Below are 27,479 nucleotides of genomic sequence, written 5' to 3' on the forward strand. Positions count from 1 at the left end.
TAGAACAGTGTTTCCCAACTGGTGTTCCGCGGCACACTACTGTGCCGCGAGACTTTGCCTGGTGTGCCGCGGGAAAAATTGGCGGGGGGGGGGGAATAAAGGGGGAAAAAATTATTCCCCCACCGCCAGGCGTGGGGCTGGGGCGGGGGAAGCCCGAGCTTCCCCCTCCCCCAGAACGGGACCCAGAGCCATGCCGAAGCTGCGCGCAGCTTTGGCATCGCTCTGGGAGCTTGCGGGGCTGGGGGAGGAGGAAGCCCTCCGCCAGCCTCCAAACCATGTCGGGAGACAGCGGGATGGCGCGCTGCGCCTCTCCCGCTGTCCCCCGAGTTTGCAGGGCTGGCGATGGGGAGGAGCAGGCTTCTCCCCCCGCCAGCCTTCCAGCCAAGTCGGGGGACAGCGGGATGGCGCGCTGCGCCTCTCCCGCTGTCCCCCGAGTTTGCGGGGCTGGCGACGGGAAGGAGCAGGCTTCTCCCCCCGCCAGCCTTCCAGCCAAGTCGGGGGACAGCGGCAAGGGCGCGCTGCGCCTCTCCCGCTGTCCCCCGAGTTTGCAGGGCTGGCGATGGGGAGGAGCAGGCTTCTCCCCCCCGCCAGCCTTCCAGCCAAGTCGGGGGACAGCGGGATGGTGCGCTGCGCCTCTCCCGCTGTCCCCCGAGTTTGCGGGGCTGGCGACGGGAAGGAGCAGGCTTCTCCCCCCACCAGCCTTCCAGCCAAGTCGGGGGACAGCGGGATGGCGCGCTGCGCCTCTCCTGCTGTCCCCCGAGTTTGCGGGGCTGGCGACGGGAAGGAGCAGGCTTCTCCCCCCACCAGCCTTCCAGCCAAGTCGGGGGACAGCGGGATGGCGCGCTGCGCCTCTCCCGCTGTCCCCCGAGTTTGCGGGGCTGGCGATGGGGAGGAGCAGGCTTCTCCCCCCGCCAGCCTTCCAGCCAAGTCGGGGGGCAGCGGCAAGGGCGCGCTGCGTTTCTCCGCTGTCCCGGACGGCTTTCAAAAGCCTGCCTTCAAAAGCCGTCCGGGACAGCGGAGAAACGCGCTGCCTTTCTCCGCTCTCCCGGGAAGGCAGGCAGGGGGGAGCAAAGGCTTTCGCCCCCGCCTGCCCCAGGACCTCTTCTGAAGGCGGGCGGGGGGCGAAAATCTTTGTCCCCCCTGCCTGCCTTCCCAGGGGCTTTTAAATTGCCCCGGACAGCGGAGAAGTCCTCCGCTGTCCCGGGCGATTTTAAAATGCCGCCCGCCAGCATTTTAAGATTGCCCCGGACAGCGGAGAAGTCCTCCGCTGTCCTGGGGTTTTTTAAAATGCTGGGGGTGGGAAGAAAAGCCCTTGTCCCCCCCCCCCCCCAGCCTTCAGAAGAGGTCGGGGGACAGACTGCGGGGAGAAATCAGGGTGGGAGTCACGACCGTGAGGCAGGGCTGCCAAGTGTGGCAGAAGAGGACACGGCTGTCGCACCTGTCCTTAGGTAGGAGCTTCTTCCGTGTCGACCTGCTGCCCTAAAGTCTTGGCTTTTTTCTTGGCTTTTTGGCGGTTGGCACAGAAGGAAGGCAAGGGGGAGGGGAAAAAATTGAAACTTACACTTTCGTGCGTCCCTCCCGGCGTGACGCTGCGCGCTGACGTCACGGGGCTGTAATGGTGGTGTGCCTCGAGATTTTTTTCATGAAACAAGTGTGCCTTTGCCCAAAAAAGGTTGGGAAACACTGGTCTAGAAGCTGCAGTTGGTGCAGAATGCAGCTACTCAACAATTAAACAGGGCAACAAGGTGACTCATATGACAGTCATCCTTAAAAGAAGCATTTCATTGGCTCCCTGCGAACTACCAGGCTCAAGTTCAAGGTTGTACAAATTCCTAAACAGCTTAGTACCCGAGTTCTTAAAGGAGCACCTCCCTGAGTGTGACACATGTCTTGAGATCACCAAGGGAGGTCACCTAGGACAGGGCCTTCTCAGTGGTGGCACCATGATTGTGAAATTCTGTCTCAGCAAAAATATATTTGTCCCCCGGATTATCAATATTTAGATATCAGTTATAGACATATTTTTTTCATCTGCACTTTTAGATATAAATGCCCAAAGACCCAGATGCTTAATACATTATGTTTTGTGTTAAGTAAGGTTGTTTTAGAGATGTCATTTATAGGTGTTATAATGTTTTGCAGTTATTTGATTGTGTTTTCAGATTTTATACACTACCCTGGGCTCCTGTGCAATGAAGAGCAATCTAGAACTAAAACAAATAAAGAAATGCAATATTTAATAGCTATGTTAATCTTTTGGTCTTTATGCATACTTGTAGCTAATGGGCATTTGTATCCTGTAGCAGTGCACCATTTCACATTAGAAGATAATACATTCTTTCCTAGCTAGTCCATGCCTTTACATTCTGTATAGCTCAAGTTTCCACCACTGCTTTCGAGTTGGCGGCAGGTTTCCTCATAAAGCTGGTGAAGATGTTTACCTTCTCAGGCCCAAGCACAGAAACCCACAGTTCCTAAGGCTGGAGACACACAGTGAAGACCCACCCCCAGTAACAGTACGCATCTCTGTATCTCCCCACTGATCTCTCAAGTGATAATGCAGCAGCAGGTGGTTGGTTGGTCAGGAATCCAAAGGTAGCATCCAAGGCAACAACACTGTTTTGCCATGTCTAGTCCTTGGCATCTCCAGGTAAGACTGAGAGAGAACCCTGCCTGAAACGCTGCAGAGTTGCTACCAGCGGTTCTCAACCTGTGGGTCCCCAGATGTTGTTGGACTACAACTCCCATCATCCCTGAGCTCTGGCCTTGCTAGCTAGGGGTGATGGGAGTTGTAGTTCAACAACATCTGGGGACCCACAGGTTGAGAAAGGCTGGTTTAGACCAAAGTGAGCTAGATGAGGCAATGTTCTGACTTGCTGTAAGACAGCATCCAGTGTTCTAGCCATATACTGGAAGAGGCCATGCCTTAAAAGGGTCAGAAATCTAATCTAACCTCTAATCTAGCAGGTGATTCGTAAACTACAAAGATACACGTCTGTTCCTCCTCCTGTTTCAGGAAGGAAGTTCTATGTTTTGAAGTTGGCATTTCAAAACTTAGCAGGATGTGTTTGCTGGACGTGTTGTTGGAGTGCCCGCTTTCCTGTTGCTTACCGCCCCCATGGAAAGACTAGCTTGCTGAATGCAACACTATGAACTGTTAACAGGAACACACACACACACACACACACAGCTATGTTCATATCTTTGAAGCTGAACAATATATCCAGAACTTGTGTGGGTTGGCTGGTGCTGCAATTCACCCTCTGTTGGAGAAGGGCTGGCAACATGATATTTGAAAGTTAATGCTCCTCGTCTAAAGGTACAAAGTTCACCCTTCATAAATCGCTTATTTGGACTCCCACCCAAACTCAAAAGAAGTGTTGGCTGCACTTGTGGCACCCACTCGCTTGCAGAAGTTCCTTCCAGACAACCCTTCTGAGGTGGGCCTCTTAACAGTGGTCTTAGTATGCTGCCCTATACATTACCCCAGTAATCAAGCTGCAGCCCACACTGTTCTTGAACTAGGACAATGCTCAGCTATAGAGCAAACTGTGTGGATTATTGCTAATGAGCAAGATTTAGAGACAGATTTAAAGGCAGTTTAAAAGCACGCCTTGTCTAGATTCTGACCACATTCAAACCATACATATAAAGCACTTTAAACAGTCGTGGTTGCGTGTAAGAGGGATTGACAGTTAACCCGCACTGGAAATTGTAGCTCTTTGAGGGGAATAGGGGTCTTCTGACAACCCAGCTCCTTTAACAAACTACAGCCCCCAGAGTTCTATAGGAAAAGCTACAACTGTGTAATGTGATGCTGATCTACATATATGTTGTGAATGTGGCCTCTGTTCCAGCCCACAGGCCAAAGTGGGATGAGAGGACTTCTACATCAGATTTGGTCTGCTCTTCAGCAGAGTGTCCATTTGCTACAGAAGACTGCCTGTTACTAAGGCAGACAGGAAAGTGTGGGTTGGGTTGGCCCATGGTGCTCATGCAGATGCAGGGCAAGTGTGGAGAACTGGAAGGCCATAACCACCAGAAGCTGGCAGAGAAGAATGAGGGCCACATCCATTGCTGGCATGTGGCTTCCAGAGGGGTTGCAGTGGGACCATGCAAAGGCTTTGGACCAAAAAAACGTTATCTGTCTCTGCTCTGGTTGGAGAGTGTCACCTTCCAAGGCTTGAGAGACATTCAAGACTATCAGGAAAACATCTCTAGCCATTAAAGAACATTAACTCCTGATTACTCATATCTGTACTCAACATAAACTGGAGATTGGGATTTAAGGACTCCAAAGTTAAAAACCTAGGGTGGGTGGACCCATTGAAATAAATAGATTTAACTCAGTCATGTTCATTAATTTCAATAGGTCTATGCTGAGTATCACTTAGTTGAAAGCATCTCTGCGTTATTAAAACACAAACACAAAAGTTCTTCACTGTCCTGCTTTTGACTCCAGTTGTATCTCTAACATTAATGAAACGTTTTACAAGCACCACCCTCCTAATCATGTTCATTCAGATTTTTATTTTATTTTAATGAGACTTACTTGGAGGTAAATATTCTTAGGACAATCTTTTTCTCCAAATGAGCAAGTGGAACTCTATAAAGCATGGAAGTTCTGCTGCCCTTTATAAAAGTAACATGATTTGTTCCATCAATTTAAAATTTAGTATGGAGGATTTATTTAGTGAGTTGTACAAGCTCTCTGGATTTCAAAGAAATCTAATGGAAAAATTAGATGAATGGGAGTGTCTGTCTTTGATCATTTATTTTATTTTTTGCCAGTTAAGAAAAAAATTTTAAACTTGTCATTTTGGTGACTGAAATTATTTCAAAAATGGAAATATTCATTGTTTTTTCTTTTGTTAGTTTGTTTAAAATGTGCTTGGCAGTTTTAAAGCTAGAGGGCTTTTAAGTTCCCATTTTACCCAATGGAGAGAGAACTATGGGCAAATTATGCAGCAAAAGTAACTTGTATACAATGCAGACAGAACAGAACTGTAGCTTTTATTTTAAACTGATTTAAAATTAGCCAGCCCTAATATATTCCCCCTCCCATCGTGGAATGAACCTATTCTGGTTTACATGGGTGTATTGAACGATATTATTATGGTAACTGGTCCTAACAGATTAGTCGTAGTGACATTTCAAAAGGCTAACTTGAGGAGGGAAAGACATTTCGTAAAGTCTATTCATATATCAATGCCACCCCTTCCAATAACATACTATCATTTGAAAGCATAAAAATATGTTGCAGGAATAACAAGAAAACATGCATGTCAGTGTTGGAGAGAAGGTAAACTTCAGTCACAGAATGCAGTTACCAGAGATCCCATCCCCACAACAAATATTGCAAGAGTACCATTCAATGTTCTTTGACTCTATCAAACCCCCATCAACTGTCTGGCTAGGAGCGGGGAGAGGTGCTGGAATCCCACCTCCCCTTTCCCCAATAAACCTTTGTAAATCTCAGTGGGTGGGTTTTGCCACTGCATTAGCTCTGGCCGACCACAAACTTTGAACTTGGGAAGGCAGTTTTCCCAGGTCAGATTGACTAGAGGCGGAATGTCTGTGTACATCCATGTGTAAGAAGTCCGTGGTCTCTCCTAGCTGTGTCCTGTTTCTCTTGCATACAGCTGTTTGCTCCACAGACACTTTTCTACAGTGCACCCTCTCCCTGTTTGTGTTATCTTTGGTCTGTACTTTCAGGATCTTGGTGTTTTCAGACATGTTGTGGCCAAGGATAGCATTACCTGACTTATGGGGGCATGTTGGGTGGATGGTCTTGCCATTCAGTATGATAACTTTACTAAATGCCTGATGGACCTTCCAGTGATAATGATTCTGTGAACTGAATGTCAGAAATGTGGCATCTGCTCCAACACTACCTGATATGCTATGGCAGCTGCCATGCCAGTGTAGTAATAATAGTAATTATAATTTATTATTTATACCCCGCCCATCTGGCTGGGTTTCCCCAGCCACTCTGGGTGGCTTCCAACAGAATATTAAAAACACGCTAAAATATCACACATTAAAACTTCCCTAAACAATGAACTGAGGGGGAGGAGTATACCGTTCTCTAAAAGAAGGATCCATGTGAAGAGCAACATGGAACATTGAGAATTAGACTGTGTTGATCTGATTCACCGAATTACACAAATCATGTTTCTTTGCTTATAAAAATAATAATTGTCCAGTCTTAGGGGAGAGCCATGAGATGACATTACTGCTTACAAAATGTTGACTCTGGGAATTATGAGAGTTTTGTTGCTATAAACAAACGAAAAGTACTAGTCCAAGGTTTGGTTGTTTTTTAAAAGAATGTATTCTTGGTTATTTCTGCTATACATGTGGGAGGAAGTGAATGGACAAAAAAGTCTTTTCCCTCTAACCATAGTGTGGAAATAAGATTTTCTTGAAATGATAAAACAACTCACCTCTCTTTTGGCTGGGATATCATACTACAAATATAAAACGGGTGATTAACTGGACTGCACTTTGTGCTGGGATATGTACACCACAGGCACAAACTGTTTCCCATTTTGTGAAAGGGAGTGGTGATGCCGCAAGCTCAGGTACACAAACCACTCAAACTGCCGTACTGAATCTCATGGGATTAACAGAGCTGCTTTTAATGTAGATACTGCACATTATATGGTTTGTGGATCCGTTTCCCACTTGTTCGTGGACAAGGAAGCTCATGCCTTTTGCAGTGACATGAATATTAACAGATGCTGCCTTTCCCTTGCATGATCAGAAAACCTGCCCTTGGTGAACATCTGCCTGTTCTTCTGCTCTCACTGACTCAGAGTCAGCAAGCTTTCAGGGGGGAAAGTGGCAACCCTGTTTGTGGAACTTGCTGAAAAACTGACTAATTTTAACACACACCCAGTGAAGCAGCCATGGTAGAAAATGCAAACGCCAGACAGCCAGGTTCTCCTGGAATTGCACCTGTCCCAACTGTTTTGAACATTTTCACCAAGTATACTTTATAGTCTGCACCCCCACCCTTTCATATGAAGGTTTGATTCACAACAAGCTGTCCTAGTTTAAAACTTCTTTTTTGTTGTTGCTCCTTCTTAAAAGTACACTTCACGTGCTTTGACACTTGACATTTCACATGTTATCTTTGTTGGATGTGCACGTAAGATCGTCCTGTGAATGTAAAAACTGGAACATGTAAATACCCCTATCAAAAAGCCAGGGGTGCTTGTGGCTCTCATTCAAAGTAAGAAATCCAAGTGTGCCTTCAATAATGTGTAGAATTGTCCAAATGCAACCATATTATTTGCTATCAGCCCAAGGGCATATCTGTGCACTCCAATCAACACAACAAGCTCTGAACCAACTTCCCAGAGGGTGCATTTGCCAGTGCTGTGGTTGTGCACTTGCAAAATATCAGTGCTTCACACCCTTGAAGACTTGTCTGAACTATTGTTGTGCCTTTCTGTTCTGTAAATACAAGGGATTGTAAAGAGAGATAGGAGAGCAAAGGTACAATAGCAGAAATTCCTCCACTCTACTGTAACGTTTGTCTGGCTACTTGGATGCTTGGCATCGTGGCTAAATTCCCTGTTTAACCTGGCAGAAATCCATTTTCAGCAAATTTGAACAGTATCCTATATTAGTTACAGTTTCACGCTACAGCTGAAATTGTACACTCTGCACTCTGCGTGGCGCTTTTTTAATTTTTCAAAGCAGGTGAAATAGCATTTGCGGATTTATCTGTAAATGATTGGAATTTGTCACGGAGAACGAAGGCTGCACACTAATTGGAAGGTAAATTCCAGGGAACCTGGAGGGACTTGCACCGTAGGATCAGGCTACAAGGCATGTCAATGAAGTCAACTTGGAGCTTGTGATTAAATACCACTTTCTCCACAAGCCATGGTTCTTGCCATCTACCGCAAAAGAGGATCTACTTGACTTGCACCAGTTCACTCTCAGGCATAAAGACAAAATGCTTGACTACCCCCCTGGAGAATCAGAATGCAAAGGAAGAGCAAGAAAAAGGTCACACTTGATAAAATTCAGACATGAAGTATCACCCCAATACTGAATTCCTTGTATCTCCAAAGCTATTTTATAATAATGCACAACCCTGGGGTCCACACAGACAGACACACTTTTGTTCTGAAGTTTACTTGCACTTGCTTAAAATACAAGGGAGAAGTCTCAAGTAAGCACAAAAGTAATGAATTGCAGTGGAATGAATCACTAGCACAATGAATCACTCAGCCTGATTAAATGTTCTGCCAGCTATTCTCCGTCTTCACTCTCTGGAGGAACAAAGTTTAATTTTAAACAAAATCACATAAAGTTTTATTTGCCATAAAAACCAGATGTGGTATAAATATAAGTATATCTATCCATCGGTTAACTCATGCAGCAGATAACCAGTTTCCAGAATCGTATCTAATAATGAATCGAGCTCACACACACAGTGTGCTTCGTTCCAGTCCCCCTGGAAATCAAGTTTTCTTTTACCTTGAAACACACTTAGAAAAAGTTTTAAAACTTCTTACCTTGAAGAAGCTCCGGAGAAAATACATTATGCTTAGCATTTTTGGAAAAAGGAATAAGGAGCTGTTCAACCCTTAGAATATCCAAGGCCTGTGTGAATTCCTACACCCCTGCTGTGTCTTTAGTTACATGCTTTCTTGTTGCTATTTTGGACAGACTTAGTACAAGAGAATCATATGAGGCATGCCAGGAGCTTATGCTAAGGAGTTGCATAACAATTAGGGCTTATCTGCGCTGGCTGTACAGTGCAAACAGGTTTGTTCACAGTTTGCTGGCCCCGGAGCATTTCTACTGGGCATGCTCAGAACGATAACCATTGTGTTTGCTAAATGTATAATACGAAGGACCATTTGTGAGCTCATCCAAAGGAGCTGGTAGCCAATGAGACTCAAAGGGAAAGTACATGGTCATTTACATCCTGTCCTTCTCTGCTCTCCCCCCCCTTTGTTTTGTTTGCCAAGCGTTACCTCAATCAATGGGTATTTAACTCTTCATTTCGCTCCTCCTCACTTTATCCCTTAGCTCAGGGCAAAGAACAGCCGCTGTAAAATGCAGACGCTGAAACCTCATTAAAATCTAGGCAGAAATATACCACTTTAACATCTCCGTTTCCTGTTTCCAAGTACAAAAAGCCTGCATTTATATCCCACCCTTACTCCAAGCAGCTACATGTGAGGTACATGGTCCCATCCCCCCACATTTTATCCTCACAACACCCTTGTGAGGTAGGGTTAGGCTGACTGAGAGAGAGACTACATTCAAGGTCACCCGGTGAGCAGGGCTGGCCCTATCATTTGGCAGAGTGAAGCAGCTGCCTCAAGTGGCAGATGCTGGAGGGGAACAGTACAGAGGTGCTGGACAACAGAGTTGTGCGTGCTACACAGTATTACTTCCAGTCGCTAACTTAGCCTGCTGCCCTCAGCGTGGTGGAGGATGTTGACCTATCCGTAGTGCTGAACTAAGATTTCCCTGCAATCAGCCTCAGTATACAGAATGAGAAGGTGTCCCTGCCGCCTCAGCTCCCAAAGCTAGGTTGTGTGGAAGTGCTCATGAAGCGGCAGCAGCAGCAGGTTCTGGCTGCTGCCACCATCACTTCTCTGCCAGGGGCAGGCAGGGTGCCCACAGGGATGCCACGTCTTTGCATTCCAAGGCAGCTGCCTCAGCCTTCCTCATGGGCCCTTCCTGTTCCTGGGACTGTCTGCATTGGTTTTCAATCAGACACACCCCGAGGTAATGTAGAATCAATCTTCAATGAGCTTTTCTTTTCAGAATGAAACCAGATTCTAAAGGAGAATTTTTCAGGGGCAAAAATATAAGCATTAGATCTTGATTGTCTATGGTTTGTTGTTTCATCGTTTAGTCGTGTCCGACTCTTCGTGACCCCATGGACCAGAGCACGCCAGGCACTCCTGTCTTCATTGTCTATGGGCTATGTAGAAAAAAACCCCGATCTCCATTTATTCTAGAAGAAAATGCAATGTGTCCACAGACCTGGATTTCAAATCCCAGGTCAGTCACTGGGTGGCTTTGGGCAAGTTACTGCTGAATCACTTTCTTAGGAGTCAAGCAAGTAAGAATACTTCATTTGAACTAATAAATAAACTACAGAAAATGCAAGAGCTGATTGTTTCCTCCAGATGGGACTTCCTCTCAGCCAGTTCCTCTATGAGTCTGCTTTTCTGCTATGCCAATCTGCAGCCCGTTACCTGGATGCAGACAGGCTGACAAGGAGAGCAACCCCTGGGATTAATCCTGTAGTACAGCTATTACTCAGCCCCCTTCTCCATATGTGACCTTCCTCACAAAGCTATTATGAGGGTAAATGAATTAAGGATTGTATTTAAATAGGTCATTGAACATGTCTCCCCAGAGTTTGAGGGATTAAGTGTTCTATAAATCAAAGTAAATTAGTAAATAGGGGTTATCTGCTCTGCACCATAGGGGACTTCTTAACCAATGAATTGCTCAAATCATTCCTTAAAAGTTGGAGCCAAAGGAAAATGAATTAATTATTGCAGTGGCATTTTTAAAAAGCAACATGGTTCCAAGCAATGCGTGCTAGTCCCATCCTGATATCATTACATGCAAGAGGAGGCTGTATACATGTGGCTGTCCATAAGGTCCTGCCATCTTTACCTATTGGGGTGATTGTCTGTTAGGAAATTGCCTTCTCCCAAATGGGTCGGTACTGACAAAGCTGGTTGCCATCAATCAGAAATGTAGGAACGTTACAAATGCACTACATCATCTTGGGAGCACAGTTTCAGTTCTTATGGAGATCATGCAGCAAGCAGAAGGTGGAGCAGACTTGTCCCCATTGCTCCACTAAAACCAATGGTGAAAATTGCAAGAGAGCATATTTCAGTTTAGGAGAAACTTCCTGATGGTAATAGGTGTTCAAGAGTGGAACAGGATGGCTTAGGAGTGGTGGGCTCTCCTTCGCAGGAGATATTTAAGCAGAGGCTGAATGGTTATCTGTCAAGGATGCATAGTGGTATCTTGCAATGCAGATCCTGTATTAAGCATCACATTTGGAATAGATGGTTTTGTCTTAATTATTGCATTGCATTGCATTTGTAGCCCATCGTTCTTCCAGGGAGCCTAATGTGATGTACATGGCTCTCTTCTTCCCCGTTTTATCCTCACAACAACCCTGTAAGGTAGGTTGGGCTGAGGGGCTGTTAACTGGCCCAAGGTCATGAAGAAGTTTTATGATCTCCAACCGCAAGTCTTGAAGGTGGTCCAGCAACACTTCCCTGCGTGTATGCTAGCTCTCTTGCATAGCAGAGGGACGATTGCAGAGCTTCGTGTTGAAAGGATCAAGTTGTGCACAGCCGATGGCAATTAAACCCTCACGGAAGCAGTAAAGCTCAGCCAAGCATTGTTTACTCGAAAGGCATTGACAGTCTTGTCGGTAGAAGACTATTTACAACTTTACTACCACACAGATAGTAAGGCACACTTCAGGCCTACATGCTGCCTACACACTGCTCAGCAGTCTCTCCCCTGCAGGAATTGCACAGGTCCGCAGATAAGTGCTCCACAGCTATTTCTAAGTGCTGTAGAGTAAACAAACTTGCACCTCGATGCTTCAAGAATCTTCAAGAATATACTCACAGTTTCTGGAAACGAATGGCTCTTTCTCACTTACTCTTAACAGGTCACCCAGTGAGTTTCATGGCTAGGTGAGGATTTGAACCCTGGTCTCCCTGGTGCTAATCCAACACTCTTAATTACTATGCCACACCGGCAAGATCTCCAAGGTCCCTTCCACCGCTGCATTCTAGGTTGAGTGTTTTGGTTTGGTTTTGCACAATTAACAAAAACAGACACTGAATAAAGAAATGGAGATAGATGAAACATAATTGGTTCCTAGTGAGCTACTAAACCATTAAGCCCTGTATCTTTAACCTATTGTGCCATTCATTCAAACAAGATGGCATTTAAGATTCTGCCAAAGTGACTAGAGACTGGCAGAGGTTGTTTAACGAGTGAAAAATGTCAGCTTTCTTTGCACAGTTACAGGGAGATAGGCTCCAGGGCTCAGCCCTGTCAATCTTCAATCTCTCTACTCCAATAGTTTCGAAACATTTTTGTCTACTCCAATAGTTCCCAAACATGGACCACTTAAAAACTGCTGACTTTTGTGCCCATTGTAGCAACTGTAATGCCCTGTGTTTGATGCTGTGGAATTTTTGAGGACCAATTTTTCGGCTGTTGTAGACCACCTGAATGAAGCTCATAAACCACTGTTGGTACATGAACCACAGTTTGGGAAGTTCTTATCTACATTGACTGGCAGCCAGCAGCAGCAGCTGTGTAGAATCTTTGGCTGAAGTATTTCAATCACCTGGTGTCTAATCCTTTAAAAAAAAAAAAAAGTGTGTGCAAGCTGGAGAATGAACTCAGGGCCTTCTACATGCAAAAGTTCTTATTTTCATTCACATAGTGCCATAGGATTGTTGTGAAATGTGTGGATCCCTATGGCTCACCTTCTCTCTTTGCATGGGTTTCCCTCCATCAGTGTTCACGGATCAGCACTGCAAACCAAATACTGCCACATAATGATCTATGAATGTGTAGCTTTAAATATTCCACATCTCTCTATCTGCTTCTTTCAGAGGACAGAAATGCTCTAACGAACGCACACACCTTTTCCATAAGAGTCTTGTGGGACCAGTAAGAGGAGGACTTGGGAGCGAGCTTTCTCAAGTGTAAGGAAAAGAAGGGCCAGCTGCCAACTATGACAAAAATCGCTCTCAAAAGGTTCTGAAAGGCTTGAGACTTCATGTTTCCAAGGGAACACCACCAAGCAGAGAATCATTAAGCAGCCATTATCTTATTTCACAGATAAATCAGAGGCCAGCTCTTGTCTAAAACAGAGTGCTTGAAAACAGCAACCCCAAAGGAGTATGAATTAGCTTGTGCAGAGAGATTGTCACAGTTTGAAACATGAATTATAAGGCGGAACAAGGCTGAGGTTGTAAGAAAACAAAAATCATAAAACTGAAATGTAGGGGTAGCCTCATGTGAATTTCAGTGGGTAAAATGTTGAATAAAGAGCTCATGGAAGGAAAACTTCTGGGAACCTTCTCTCTGGCACAGAAAATGATTCTGAAAGGGCATTTGCCATTCCAGAGGAGGACACAGAATGACCTTTCGTTTGTGCACAAAGAGATTGTCCCCTTTCACATGTATATATTCCACTTCACAAATATTCATTTTCTATTAAATCAGTACTCGCACTCCAAAAAGAACTTCTCTTTCTAATCAAAACCAGGACATTTTAAGTGAAACTCTAACCCAAGAATGAAAAACAGTTTCTCATTTTAGTGCAGGCGTGTCAAACTCAAATTCATCGGGGGCCGCATCAGCAGTTTGGTCACCCTCAAAGGGCCGGTTGTATCTGTAGGGCTATGTAAAGGACATGTAAAGTGGAGGTTTCCTGTGTAGAACGGCCGGCGCCGCTAGACGGCAGATGTTCCCTGGCTTGTAGGCTGCCGCGCATGCGCTGAAGAGGCGGCTTTCTTGTGTCAAAAAAAAAAGAAGCGAGAATAAAAGGTGAAGGCTGGCGGCCAGCGGCGGCTACACGGGCCACATGACGAGGTCTGGCGGGCCGGATTCGGCCCGCGGGCCTTGTGTTTGACACCTGTGTTTTAGTGGAAGAAGCAGAGATCCAAATGTTTATCCTATACTAAAGGGTAGTTCCTAGTTTTGCAGATGCATGCAAGGAAAGGATCTACTAGCTGGAAAAGATAATATGGATACTGTATTTCAATTGTGAATCCGTTTGTTTTTGTTTGCACTGTCTGATCCTGAAAATATATTTATTTAAAGATTATTTGAAATAGGCAATGAAAAACTAAAAGATAGGAAAGTGGAATAGTGATTTGTCACAAATCCCAGCCCAAAAAGAAATACATTATTAATTCTGAAAGATGGTCAGTCCCGGTTTTTTTAGACATCCCCTCCCCCAGAACAGAGGTGGGGAACTGGATCTGATCAGCTAGCCAGATCTTTATCTCCCCCACCTCCCATGGGCCATGTTAGGCAGATGGTCAGGGCCAACCACCTGCCAATCACTTGACAGCACAGTGATGTTGCATGACCCATTTTCACCCTGTGCACTGTGCACCACCCTCTACAGCACCACCAGTCGGCTGATCATCAACACTTGTGGAGATGCATGTGCTGCACTTTAAAATCCTGATCATCAGCTATTTGCAGGCACCACTGATTAGCTGATCTGCAAGACTTACAAAGAGCTACAGAAGCCTTCAAACTCCCTTTTTGGCCCAGCTGTGACTTTGCTATTCAATGTGAACCCTGTTTGAGCCTGAGCTCTGATCTGTTCTTTCATTATTGGTCATTCTTTAGTCCTGCTGTCTCCTAGCTTGTCCTCCAGACCTGCCTTGCTCTTCAGTCCTGACATTTGTCTTGCTCCCCAACCCCATTACCTGGTTTGTCCTTCAGGCCTCACCCGCTCTTTGGCCCTGACTACCAGTTTACTTCTTGATACGTCTCCTGTGCTTCTGACCAGGCATTGGGAAGGAATTTGTTTGGTCTGTTTTCTGCTGTGGACCTACACTCCCAAACTAGTTTCACAAATATGTGTATTCTTACAGATGCTTTCCCCAAGTATATGCATTTCTGTACACATTATTTGACTGAACTGCCTTGCAAAATTCAGAGAAGTTCAGATTTCAAAGGATGACTGTGTTTTGGTTCTTGTAGTCTTTCAGAAAGTGTTGATTTCATGGGAACTGAAATGAATTTAAATGTGAACTGAATTAATTTCCCGTCCATCCCCACTCTTGGCTCAGCTCAGGGTTTACAGAATTCTGCCCACAGCCCAGCCTTGGCACTGCCAGTCATAACCCCTTATCTTTCTCCAGTGCCCATCCTCTGTGGAATCTTTGGACTTTGTTGTCAACCTCTCAAGAATATCCTTAATAGAACTGCGTAACATGTTTCTGTCCTCTTGAGCAATGGACAGTGGGAGGGAAGCGCCGTACTGAAATCCTAACAACAAGTTAGACACAAGCTAGTCATTCCCAGCAACTCTTCAATGAGCTTTTCATTAGATGGAACTTCCCGTCAGACTATTATGGGAGACCCAAGTTTACCAAACAGCTAATCCTTGGTAATGAAAGGTTTCCAACAAAAAAACCTTCTTTCCAGGGAGGCTGGGCCCTTCAACATTGCCAAGCAGTGCCTAGGGAAAGTGCCAGCCGCCAGCTCATATTCTGATCACAAAATGCCAAAATCTTCAGTTGGCTATGGAAAAACATGCATTTGCTATATACACCCACACTAGGGTCTTGGGCATTTTCCTTCATTTTCTTTAATGGCACTGATGCAGAGGCTGAAGATTATTGTTATACCGTGCCCCTACATTTGCCTATTGACTTTCAGGTCTATTCAGGGATAATCCCAAGCATTGCTTTATATTGTTAGCCAGCCCAAAGTGGTGGAGAAATGTCAGGTTGCGCCCTTTCACTGGATCTGTGCCATCTACTGTCTATTGCCGGGCAACTGTAACTGCACTTTCTGCTCACCATTCATTGCTTTGTTTCAAGTTAGTTTTTAACAGACCAGGCATTGGCTACTGTGAGTTAAAAGGGTCTGTTCTGGCAGTGCTTTTATCAGCAAGTAGGTATTTGAACCAACTCACTCTCAAATATTTTAGACATGTTTTCTTTCTAAGTCTCACTCATAAAAGATAGCCAATGCCAAAATTCTTTTTTTCCTGGGTGGGAGATATTTCACACACACACACACCCCACTCACATTCAGTGATATGCTCTTAAATCAACAAGGCTGGAGGATGAGATGCTCTAGGCATCTGGTGTCACATGGTAACCCTTGAATTTCTTGTTTCGTTCTGAGCAGAAGAGGGGAGGAGGGGAGAAAAACAACCCTCTTCATTTCCTAGTACAGTGGTACCTCGGGGTACAGACGCTTCAGGTTACAGACTCCGCTAACCCAGAAACACCTCGGGTTAAGAACTTTGCTTCAGGATGAGAACAGAAATCGCGCAGTGACAGCAGCGGGAGGCCCCATTAGCTAAAGTGGTACCTCAAGTTAAGAACAGTTTCGGTTCTTAACCCGAGGTACCACTGCACATTCAGCCAAAGAGTGTGGGTTCAGCTAGTGTGAAATAGCTGGGTAGGTTTTTTGCATGATATTGCCTGCTCACCTGTAGGGGCTTCGTGCAGTTCAGAACCTCTCTGCAGGCCAGTGAGTCATGTCACTGGGGCACTGACTACCATAGAAGGGAAACATGATGAGTAGAATGTGACTGGAGGCCAATACCTCTAGACCCACCTAGGTCAACATGCAACTCCTTACGGCTGTTCTCACGTTCCGTTGCTACTTCTGAAGTGGGGAGTTTCCTCTGACGGAAGGTCCATAGCTTCTGTTCTGCATGAAGAAAGCTCCAGGTTCTATCCCTGGCATTGCCAGGCGGGACTGAGACTGCCCCCTGCCTGAAACCCCTGAGAGCCATGGACAAACGGTCCGGCTTGAGCTAAATGCATAGCCCTGAGCCCCCCTTTTAACATATTTGCCCTTTACACATGGTTTATGCTTGAAGAAGCCTAAGATTCTGGCAATGGTTGATAACTGAAAGCAACAAGACTTTAGCTGTGTACACACACAACTCTTTACTGTGCACCAAGCACAGTCCTACCACTAGTTTAGGAAGGGGTTTACACACGACATTGGTCACAATCCATATCTACCCTGAGATCTTGTGATGAGGGGCAGTATTTGAATTTAATAAATAAACAAATGCATTTTGATGCATTTCCACCGCAAAGCAACTTTGAAAAAGAACAGCCTAGTTGAGTTTTAAATGTGTACACAGCCTTAGCTCATGATGAAACCCAAGAAGAAAAAGGAAGAGGATGCTCAAAAATAGCAGCAAACTCTCTAGCTTGAGAAGAAAGAGAAATAGCAACATTCTTGGTGGACAAGCAAACAAACCAGAAGGGATGGGGTAAGAAAAGATTAGAGGGTAAATATGACCGTGTGTCTTTGAAATATTTAACATAAGGGAGTGAGCAAACAACCATAAGGAAAGAGCAAGGAGACAAGATGAAAGGTTAACAATTGAGGGTATTAGAAATAAAAAGGCAATGACAATTAAAACCAAAAGACCAAATAAGAGGGCCTAAGAGACACACTTTTACTGAAAGAGCTATGAATTAACACACAATGGCTTGGATCCATATTTCACTCCTACCAGTGGGAGGAGAGAGGCAACTTTTGCAGAATCCCTCTTTCCCCTCAAGTTCCTTGTGCCCTCCAAAAATCTCACCCAGAGGGTTGAGAGACTCCCCTGAACAGCATGGAAGGTGGCATTGGGGTCTGCAGGGGCAGGCAGAAATCAGCAAAAGTCACCTTGTTCTCCACCGCCAATGGGATCTCTCCACTGGATCAAAAACCTTCCTCTGATAGAAGCAACTTTCCCATTTAAAGAAGACAAAGTTTGGATCCAGCCCAATAAGTACATCTAGGTCACTCCCAGATGACCTGTATAATGACCTGATTTGCATGCACAAAGTTTGCAGGGAGGTCAGACGACTTTGGCAATTTATTGAACATTCATTCTGATTCATTTGTGGGAAGGTAAAACGTTGCATCAAGCATTATCCATAACATCTGGTATAGTTCCCCATCCATTTCCTTTTTCACACCCACACCCACAGTTTTGGAGGGAAGTGGGTTTGATGTGCAAGAGCACCAAATAGCACAACTTGAATTTGCCAGTAGTTGATTCAGTCCCACCTGAAAATAATGATAGTCTGGAAGTGCCTCTTGATTCTAGATCTCTTTGGGCCTTCAGCCTGATGACACGAGGGTCCTTCCTCATCCACACCTGATCTTCAGGTGCACATGGAGATAGCAGTAGGGATGTGGAACAACAATTGCATGTTGCTGTGACTTTTATCTCACCATAAACAAATCTGACTAAACGTTGAATAAAGAGTTGATGTCATATAGCCTCCCCCTAATTTTTGTGCAAACAAATCAGGATGAATCCTTAGTAAAACACTTGTTTAAAATATCTGGAAAGATCTATGGCTCTCTGTTTTATGCATTCCAATCTCTACTAGTCAAGGGTAAGCAAAAGACAGATTTGACAGTACATGTCACAGGCCACTGAAATCCAACTTTTTAGGCAGTGCTCTTTGTATTTCAGCAAAGAATACAGGAGTTAAGCCTATGTTTGTGTACATACTTGTTCGTATTTGTCCAGCTTGCTGATGAAATAGGAAATGTTTACATAATGAAAATAAATCATTTTAGATGCAATGACAATCTTGACTACTGAAATTAGTAACAATACTAGATGAACCAGTTGTGCTTGAAACATAACATTCTTTGTACTTGGGAGGTAACTTTTTCGTTATCTTAAAATATAATCTAAGGGTGGTTTTGGTGGTATTCAACTTTGTTTTATGCATGGTAGGTGCACCAAAATTAATAAACATAACTAAGTTGTGTCCATTAATTTCAGTGGGTTTACTCAGAACAAAATTAGTTGAATACCACTCTAAGCACTCAAAATAAATTCTATTAAAATTCTCAGAACTGATTGTCATCTACACTTGTATACAACTGGACTCCACTTTGAATCAAGATAGCAAACATTTCAAAATTGCACTGATTTTACCCACTGATTTCAAAACTGCGCTGATCTTTGGTTTCTTAGGATTTCCAAGCAATGCCAGATTTGAGGCTGCTAGTATAAAATAAGCAAATCTGCAGAGTATTCAAGAACATTAGGCATTTCACATGGTTTCTCCCCCCAAAACAAGTCAGCCTGCCGCTTCAGAGCCAAGAATGTTTCTTCTGATGAGGTGTGCTTTTATTGGCCACCAGAGGGCAATCTGTTCATATTTTTAACCAGAGCAATCATGTTGCTAAATATGCAGAACAGTTTGTTTTAATAATGAGCGTGAGTGTGTCCACTGGATAACATAACTTATCCTGGATGCTGGAAAAGAAAGTAAACTGCCACAATTGGCACCAGTTAAAACTGGATGCAGAGCATTAAACTTATTTTGTTCTGCGTGGTGAAAACCATGAAAGTAACAAGGCACACAAACGCAAATAAATATTTCCCTTCCTTTTTGGAAAGGCATAAATCATTCTGGAAAACTTTGGGGAATTGGAACAGCAGGTTTTAGTAAAGTTCAAGCAAAGAGTGGCCTTTGGCTGTTTTTACCAAGAGAGAACTAAGAAGGTTCCAAAGCAACCTGCTGGGATAGCTCAGTTGGTAGAGCATGAGACTCTTAATCTTAGGGTTGTGGGTTCAAGCCCCACAATGGGCAAGAGATTCCTGCGTTGCAGGTGGTTGGTCTAGATGACCCTTGTGGCCCCTTCCAACTCTACGATTCTATTATTCAACCCATCTTAATTAAAGCTCTGCTTCTATGTAATTCGGAATTACAGAATGTGGCCCCTCTGGTGTCTGACTGTGGAGAAAGACAGCATGTACTGTTTGCTATAGAAATAGTATAAAATGTATGGGTTTTTTAAATGTGGATTTTTATTGTTTTTAATTTGTTACACAATAAAAAAGTATCTAGGTAAAGGTAAAGGTACCCCTGCCCGTACGGGCCAGTCTTGACAGACTCTGGGGTTGTGCACTCATCTCACTCTATAGGCCGGGGGCCAGCGCTGTCTGGAGACACTTCCGGGTCACGTGGCCAGCGTGACAAGCTGCATCTGGCGAGCCAGCGCAGCACACGGAAACACCGTTTACCTTCCCGCTATAAAGCGGTCCCTATTTATCTACTTGCACTTTTGGGGGTGCTTTCGAACTGCTAGGTTGGCAGGCGCTGGGACCGAACGACGGGAGCACACCCCGCCGCGGGGATTCGAACCGCCGACCATGCGATCGGCAAGTCCTAGGCGCTGAGGCTTTTACCCACAGCGCCACCCGCATCCCCTTATAAAAAGGATCTAGATGGACAATAAATCTGCTTGCTGCTATTGAATGAGCAGAGCACTTTAAGCAGCTTAGTTCAGAGCATTTTATTTTACAGGTTCTGGTGCCAGGTCACTGTGCAAAATGCTGACCAATCCTTCTTAGAAGCCTGCAGTGCTGCTAAACAATGAAAGTAGGAGCACAGAAGCAGAACACTTGCAAGGAAAGGGCATGTTGAATGAGCTGGATTTAACAAACAAAAACCCATCAGCATCCTCTTCCCTTGCCCTTTTGACTTGCAAACAGCACCTTGACAGTGGCATGAAAAGTAACTATGTTATATATGTTCTAACATAGTTGAAGCATATTGTTTGAAAGGCATTTGTTAGTAAAGGACAGTTTCTAACGTTTAGTGGGGATCCAATCTCCAGTAGTTAACAAGAGGTACAGCTATCAGCAATTTATTATCTCAGAATAGGTTTCAGTAAATCTGTTCTGTCAAAGGATGATATTCCATTCTCTCAGTGCAACATCTGAAACAAAGAACTCACGCAATAGGTTGAATGGAACCATAAATTGAAAAATTATGAATGTATTTTGACTGTCTTCTTTTCCGTGGTCATCATTAAAAACTTGTCCTCCCAAATCAAAAGTGAAATCTTCTAAGTCGGACATTCACATCTTTTAATCCATTGAGCTTGACTGCATGGAAGCTCCCACAGCACTAAATTAACATATGAATTGAGATGAAGACACAGTGTGAACTGATTGTGATTTAAATGTATAATTCTGGAAGTTTTAAAAAAAAACCAGCTCAGAAAGTTGCATTTGTGTCATTTGACATTGAGCTGGAAAGAAAGCCAAAGGATTGCAACACTTTGTCATCAAAATTCATAGAATGAGACTTCATGGGACAACAATACACACCATACCTTTAAAGCACAAAAGACTCTTGTAGTTTACCCCTCACACAAAGCTACAGTTCCCAGAACCCTCAACAAACCACAGATCCAAGGATTCTTTGGTGGAAGCCACATGCCTTAAATCTACAGTGTGGCTTTGTCTCCTGGTTTGTCCTTCTACCAACTCATCATTCCAAAGCATACTTGTTCCCTTCTCTTTAATTTAAGGAGGCACCACTAGGACGAGGAGCCAATTATTCTGCCTGCCTCCACTACATTTCTTTCAATAGCAATCCAAATGAAACAGGAAGCTGGATGAAGCACAAAACAGGCTGCAAATGGGTTGCTTTGATCCAAGCCCAGTGGCATTTCAAAACAGCTGCAATAGATAAGGTGTGCCCCATATTCCATTATCTCTTCATTCCTCATTTTCCAGAACACAGTTCCATCAGCTACACTGACCTTTACTGTTAGAATTAGGGGGGCTAGGGTTTTCCTTTGCTTTTTATTTATTTTTTTCTGTGTGGAAGGTGAGGATGAGTATTTTGCATTCAGGATGGGTTTACTCCCCCTCCACCCCTCCTTTTCCATACCATTCCCTGACCTCAATGGGTGGGTGTTGAATGGGTTGTTGGGGGTTTTTTTCTGTCGGTTTTGTATTCCTGCTGGACACAAAAGGGAGGCCTTGTGGGGAGGGTCGCCTGTGTGCGTACATGCGCAGTTAGGCGTGTGGTTAGGGAGGAAAAGAGTGAAGAATGAAAAATGCACAGTGAGCAACTTACAGAGATAATCAATGGCTGCATAATGAGCAGCCTACTCCTTTGAATATTGATTAGTCCGTTCTGGCAAGAATCTGCTCTGGGGAGGTCGGCACTCTTGCCAACTGCTTTGTGTGAAGACAAGGGAGGGAAAGGATGTAAAGTCCAAATAGCTTGTTGTTGTTGTTGTTTTAATTGGGGAGGGATGTTTAGAGCCAACGTTATGCAGGAATGGAGGGCAGGGAAGCTCAGCTGCAAAAGTGATAGAGACATTCCATGTTAATATAGCTGTTCACATATTTTAAATTGACATTGTTTTTGTTATTGATGTCAAACTTCAATAGAAACATAACCCAAGAAGTTGGAATTAAGATATGTGGTTGACATCTTTGTAATTTGGAAATCTTTCGGAATGTTCTTGTTGTGAAATATTAGGTTGCACAATAGCTTTGTTTCTACACCAGTGGCTGTGTGTGTGTGTGTGTGTGTGTGTGTGTGTAAACTATATAATCAGAATGAACTGGTAATTATAGAATCTTCTTTATATATTGTCTATACTATAATATATACTTCATTGTTTCAATAAAAAGAAAATCTAAATTTCTTATTTAGTGCATGTACAAACCCAGAATTGTTTTGAATCAAGCTCATTTGCCCTAAGACTGTTCAGATGAAACTTTTTGTTAATTGCCCACAAGAATGGGTTGGGAGTTTGTTAATGAAGAAGCATCTGGTGGCATTTTATAATTGATATGAAATCCTACCTTTTGAGAGGCTGAGCATCTTTTCTCCAAAGCTCTCTGCAAAGGAAAGACAAATAGCAAAAGTTAGGGTGGCCGGGGAAGGGGCAGGGGAAGGGGGAGGTAGGAAACTAGCAGCAAAGCAAACATCTACAAACACCCACCCAATTCATCCGTGGTGCACTTTCCCTTCTGATGACTTCAGTGGAATCACCCCTGGGATAAATTTGGCTCTGTTTCTTTGCCAAAAGAGAACAACAGAAGGCTGCGAAAGGCAGCTGGTTTTGCATTTCTTTTCTTCAATGGCTCTGTTCATTCTAGTCTGATGATGGAGACTGTAAACAAAGGCCCTTCATGCAAGTTCATTGTGTTAGGCATAATTAGACAGTATAGTCTTCGTAGCTATACATGCCTGCAGTCACGTTGCAAGGGTTTGCTTCTCACTTAGGCTTTATCTTATAGGGTAGGAGGAAATTAGGGGGTGGGAGAGAGATAAAATAGAAGTTATGTTGTGTTCAGACTATGGCTTGATAACACTCCCTAATACTAAATTAGGTTAGGGTATGCCCCCCACCCCTTCCTCAGGAGGCTACAAAATATTTTGCTAATCTTATTGGAAACAGGTCTATAGAATCACAGAATTGTAGAACTGAAGAGTTGGCAGGGACCAGGAGGGTCAGCTAGTCCAACCCCCCTGCAATGCAGAAATCTTTTGCCCACCATTCTGAGATGAAGAATCTCATGCTCTACAAAGTGAGCTATCCCAGGCCCAATACACAGCTAAGGCTCAGGATGCTTCTGGAAAAGGGATTTATACTGCAAATGGGTCACCCTGCTTTCACAAATGGGTCACTGGCAAGAGTTTCTTATGTTTTGTTAAAAAAACGTCTTGGGTTTTTCCAAGAAAGGGGAAATCAGGATATAGATGGAGAAGGCCCAAAAATACCTTTCGGACTTGCATTTTGATACAGATTATTTTGCGTGGGTGCTGCAAAAACCTGCATACATGGGGAGCACCAGTCCCACAATAAACCCTCATCTGAAAGTGTACAGGGTGAGTCCTTTAAAAGAGGCCCCACGGATACAAAGTACATATGTTCCACAGGGCCTCTATAAAGCTTATCTTATTGGAAATAGGCCTTCACACAGTGAGGGCTATCTCCCTAGGAGTCTGAATTTCTGATAGCTGCTGGAGCATCCATTGAGTACCACTGGCAGACAATGGTGGGGGCGGGGGCACGGTCCGCACTGCGTGCCATCCAGCATGCTCAGCACTCGCCACGCCCTGCGGGTGGTGTGCCACACCCCCGGATGTACGCTGCTCCCGGTGCCAGAGCAGGTAGCTTCACCACTGTCGAGTACAGCACACTTTTTAAGCCTCCCGCTCCATTTGTCCTGCTTTGCCTTCTAACCTTGGTGCCATCTGTCCTGCTGCTCCTCTCCCCTGCACTCCATGGTCGTGTGGCATACTCTATGGACAGTGCCTCAGGCTGAAGAAGTGCCACGGAAAGAGAGCAGTACAGAAGAAGCCAGGGAGGGATGGCACCCTGGGTCAGGTGCAGAAGCTGGACACAGGCTGGGAGAAAGTGTGGGTGGAGATGCAGGAGCCAGGTGGTAATCTTTCCAATGAAATTTTAAGTGATTGGGGATGCAGGAGGACCCTGAAGATTTAGCACACTTAGGAAGACAGTATGGTTTCATTAAATCTGAGAAATACTGTCATCTATCATTTTCTGACACTTGGATGGTCACAGAATGTCATTATCATACACAGTGGACTTTCTCTTCTCTTATGGGTTTATCCTGTTCATGGGGCATGGTCGACTTCTGTGCATAAGGATGTGGCCACATTACAGGATCAGAGGCTGCATTTAAAGCACTTACATTTAAAGCACGTGGCTTCCCCAAGGAATCCTGAGAACATGGTATTTTAAGAGTACTGGGAATTGTAGCTCCGTGAGGAGCAAACTACAGTTCCCAGCATTCTTTGGGGGAAGTGATGACTGTTAAAGTGGTATGGATGTGTTTTTAATGTATGGTGTGGATGTTACCACATTTCAAAGGACTAACAAACACTGCAAGTATCTGAAAGAACTAGCTTCCCCCCTTATCTTGAGTTCATCCCCATTCTTTTTTTGCAAGGAAGTAAAAAGGGAAAGGATGGAAGTTTGGAAGTTCAGATATTATGTTATATACAGTTTTATGCAGCTATGAGTTATTTCCATATCCACTGAATTTCTGTGTTTTGAGGTTTTCCTTAAAACACAAATATCAGAATGTCCCAGAGGATACTTTTAATAACACATGTTAAAGCACCTCTTTCTTTCCTTTAACTATTTAAATATCCCTCTGTTGCTACAGATTTTAGAGGTTAGTTTCTTAGAGGTTACATCAGAGCTATTAAGACTTCACATTGTCTAAACTATATACAAGCTGGTTTTAAAAGTCAGGCCTCATATTGTCACATTCCAGGTCTACAGAAATCTCTGCAGTATTCAATATTCATGTGTTCTGTAAGCCCGTCAGCAGTTTAGGCGACAGTCCTTATAACTGCTTATCTGGGAGTAAGCCCCTTTGAACTCAATGGGACTTACATCTGAGTAGACATATATAGGACTCCCCAGATGAGTACAGGATAAACTTGAAAAATACAAGGAATAGCTATTTTTTTCACTTGTTCTCTCATATCCCTAAATTCATTAATCTGTTTGGTAGAGAATGACATGTTTGTTTGTCTGTTTATAAAATATTTATATACCCCATTTTTGGGTGGGAAACCACAACACTTTACAATAATACAAGACCCTATACAGCAAAAACCATATTAAAAAGTTACAATAGGAAATCAACTATTGTGGAAAGATGGTAAAGTTTGGGTAGGGGCTATTATTTAGAGAGGTATTATTTACCTCTCTGTGAGAGGGAGATAAAAGACAGTGTTCCTTGAATGTTTTTCAGTTGTTTAGCATGCCACATTTAAAGGCAACCATTTAAAGGCCTTTTAAGCATAGCAGCACCCTCCCTTCTTTTAAAAAATGCCTTTAAAAACGACCACTCAGCAGAGAGGGAGCAGGAATGACCTGCATTTCTAAAGTTAACTAGTAATGCTCCTCCAGCCTTCTGCAATCAGCCTCTTACCTTACAGAGCTTCAAGATTAGCCAGCATGCCAGATATGCTGTCAGCGTAAACTTTGCCTCCATGTATCTCTCAGGTAAACAGGTAAGATACATTTGTACAAAATCCAGGTCATCACTGACACCGGCATCCGTGCCGCCAGCACTGGCACGAGCCTCCTCTTCTCGTCTCTGATTCGGTCCTCCTGATGCACTCAGAAGCTTGTTGAACTCCATCTTATCAAATATTTCTTCGCCTTGGACAAAGCCACAGGCAAGTCAGATCATCCTTTGTTGCAAGTCTGCAGTTAACTCTTCCTGGCCGCCAGGAAACTCAGCCGCTGCAGTCAGCCCGGAGTTGGGAGGATGCTGGAAAGAACTTCCTAGGACCGAAGTGCCTTGGCTTGTTGCCTTTCTGTTATTGAACAAGCTCTTGCAAATGTGTGTTCAGCTACAAGATAAATATAGCACTGACTAGAGAGAGCCTTGTCATACTGCACAAGAATACTCCCATGGTTGCCAAGAGTGAGGAGAAAGATTCCATTTAGCCAAAGTGCAAGCCCCCCCCCCCCCCCGAATCAGAGCTCTCTTGTTCATGTTAGGAAAAGGGGGGAGTGAATAAAAGGAAAAGCTATAATCTATGAAAACTTTTTTTGGCCCGTTTTGCTTCCTCAGACGAAGTTCCAGTTGTAGATAGAAACAAAGTTCTTGTGGGGGAGAGATGCCGTGTTGGGGGTGTTTCCCCCCCCCCTTCCAAACACAATATTTCATTGTTTGTGATTATTTCATATGCCAAACTTGTGAACACTACAGATTTCAAAAGAATAAATGAAGTGTCCTCCATGGAGTAAAGCCAAACTATTTTGGATTAATGAATGGCTCTTCTGCTTTTCTAAGCCTGCTGTCTCCATCAGAGTTTTGTTTTTTGCTTTTTTGCTCAATTGTTTAAAGTGGTTCATGACATATCCAGACAGCATGCATTTGTCTGTTCAAGGCACACATATTTATACTCCATTGTTTGTACCAGTTATACATGAGTTACACACGGTTGGGTCCTTTATTATACCAATCCCTAATTGTGTCCATTGGAATCAGAAATGTACAGGTTCATACACATCTTTAAGATCAACTTCAACTTCACAGACTTTGCATTGTCAATGCATCATCTTGCTTAAATCATATTTGTTGTCATTGCATTTCCTGCATCTAAAATTCAGATGTAAAACTCACACCCGGAACTGGATCCGCTCCCACATGAACAACATTCACAAGTGATACATTCAAAGAGTAAAAGCCTTCTTTTATCACTGACAGAAAATGTGCTTAGTGTCCCATGGTCTTCACCGGAGCGCTGCTGATGCACCAAGAAATAGCAACAGAGTTTACATTAAGCATGTCCATGCATGGGCCAGGTGTGTTGATTCAGAACCATCTCACAAATCACACAGTACTATGATCCCCACTATTCCACAAGACAGTCATGGGCAACTGTGGCAGAATAGTCTCCATGTGGATCACCAGCATCATCTCAATCAACAGGATCCAGCTGTCTGAAATTTCTGGTTAGTGCTAAAGCATTGCTTTTTGCAAAGCTCCTATGTGGACATTGTCATAGCAATGGGCAAGACAAATAGTCCATTTTCCGGAAAAGTTTAGTGTGAAAGCTAAAAGGACTAAACTCAGCATTAGAGCACATCATTTGCATGTGAAAGTATCAGGTTCAACCCCTGGCATCTTCAGGTGAGGCTGGGAAGGACTGCTGTACTTCACCCTGGATTGCTGCTCCCTGTCATTATAGACAACACAGGGCTAGGTGGGCAAAATGTCTCACTTGTTATAATGCAGCTTCTTACCATTCACTTTCCACTCTCCTGTATGTCCGAATGGAAAGCAATGATCCCAATACGGAACAGCTGTGGGATCTTCAGAGTGGCACAGGTAATAAGGTGTATGGCTTAGGGGGAGAACACATATTTTGGATACAGAAGGTCCC

General features: G+C 44.1%; 1 protein-coding gene and 1 long non-coding RNA gene across 2 annotated transcripts in view; one reads left to right on the forward strand and one right to left on the reverse strand.

Annotated features, from left to right (window-relative positions):
* Positions 1 to 25,953, reverse strand: part of ARHGEF4 (Rho guanine nucleotide exchange factor 4) — a 157,509-nt gene extending 131,556 nt beyond the window's left edge. Inside the window, 2 exon segments of the mRNA XM_028730648.2 lie at positions 22,397 to 22,432; positions 25,511 to 25,953. Of these exon segments, the coding sequence (XP_028586481.2) occupies positions 22,397 to 22,432; positions 25,511 to 25,723 (249 nt within the window). The 5' untranslated portion in view covers positions 25,724 to 25,953.
* Positions 1 to 27,479, forward strand: part of LOC144327984 (uncharacterized) — a 72,167-nt gene that overhangs the window by 16,943 nt on the left and 27,745 nt on the right. The window lies entirely within an intron of this gene.

The sequence above is a fragment of the Podarcis muralis genome, chromosome 6, assembly GCF_964188315.1.
Source record: "Podarcis muralis chromosome 6, rPodMur119.hap1.1, whole genome shotgun sequence".
Classification (NCBI taxonomy): Eukaryota; Metazoa; Chordata; class Lepidosauria; order Squamata; family Lacertidae; genus Podarcis; species Podarcis muralis.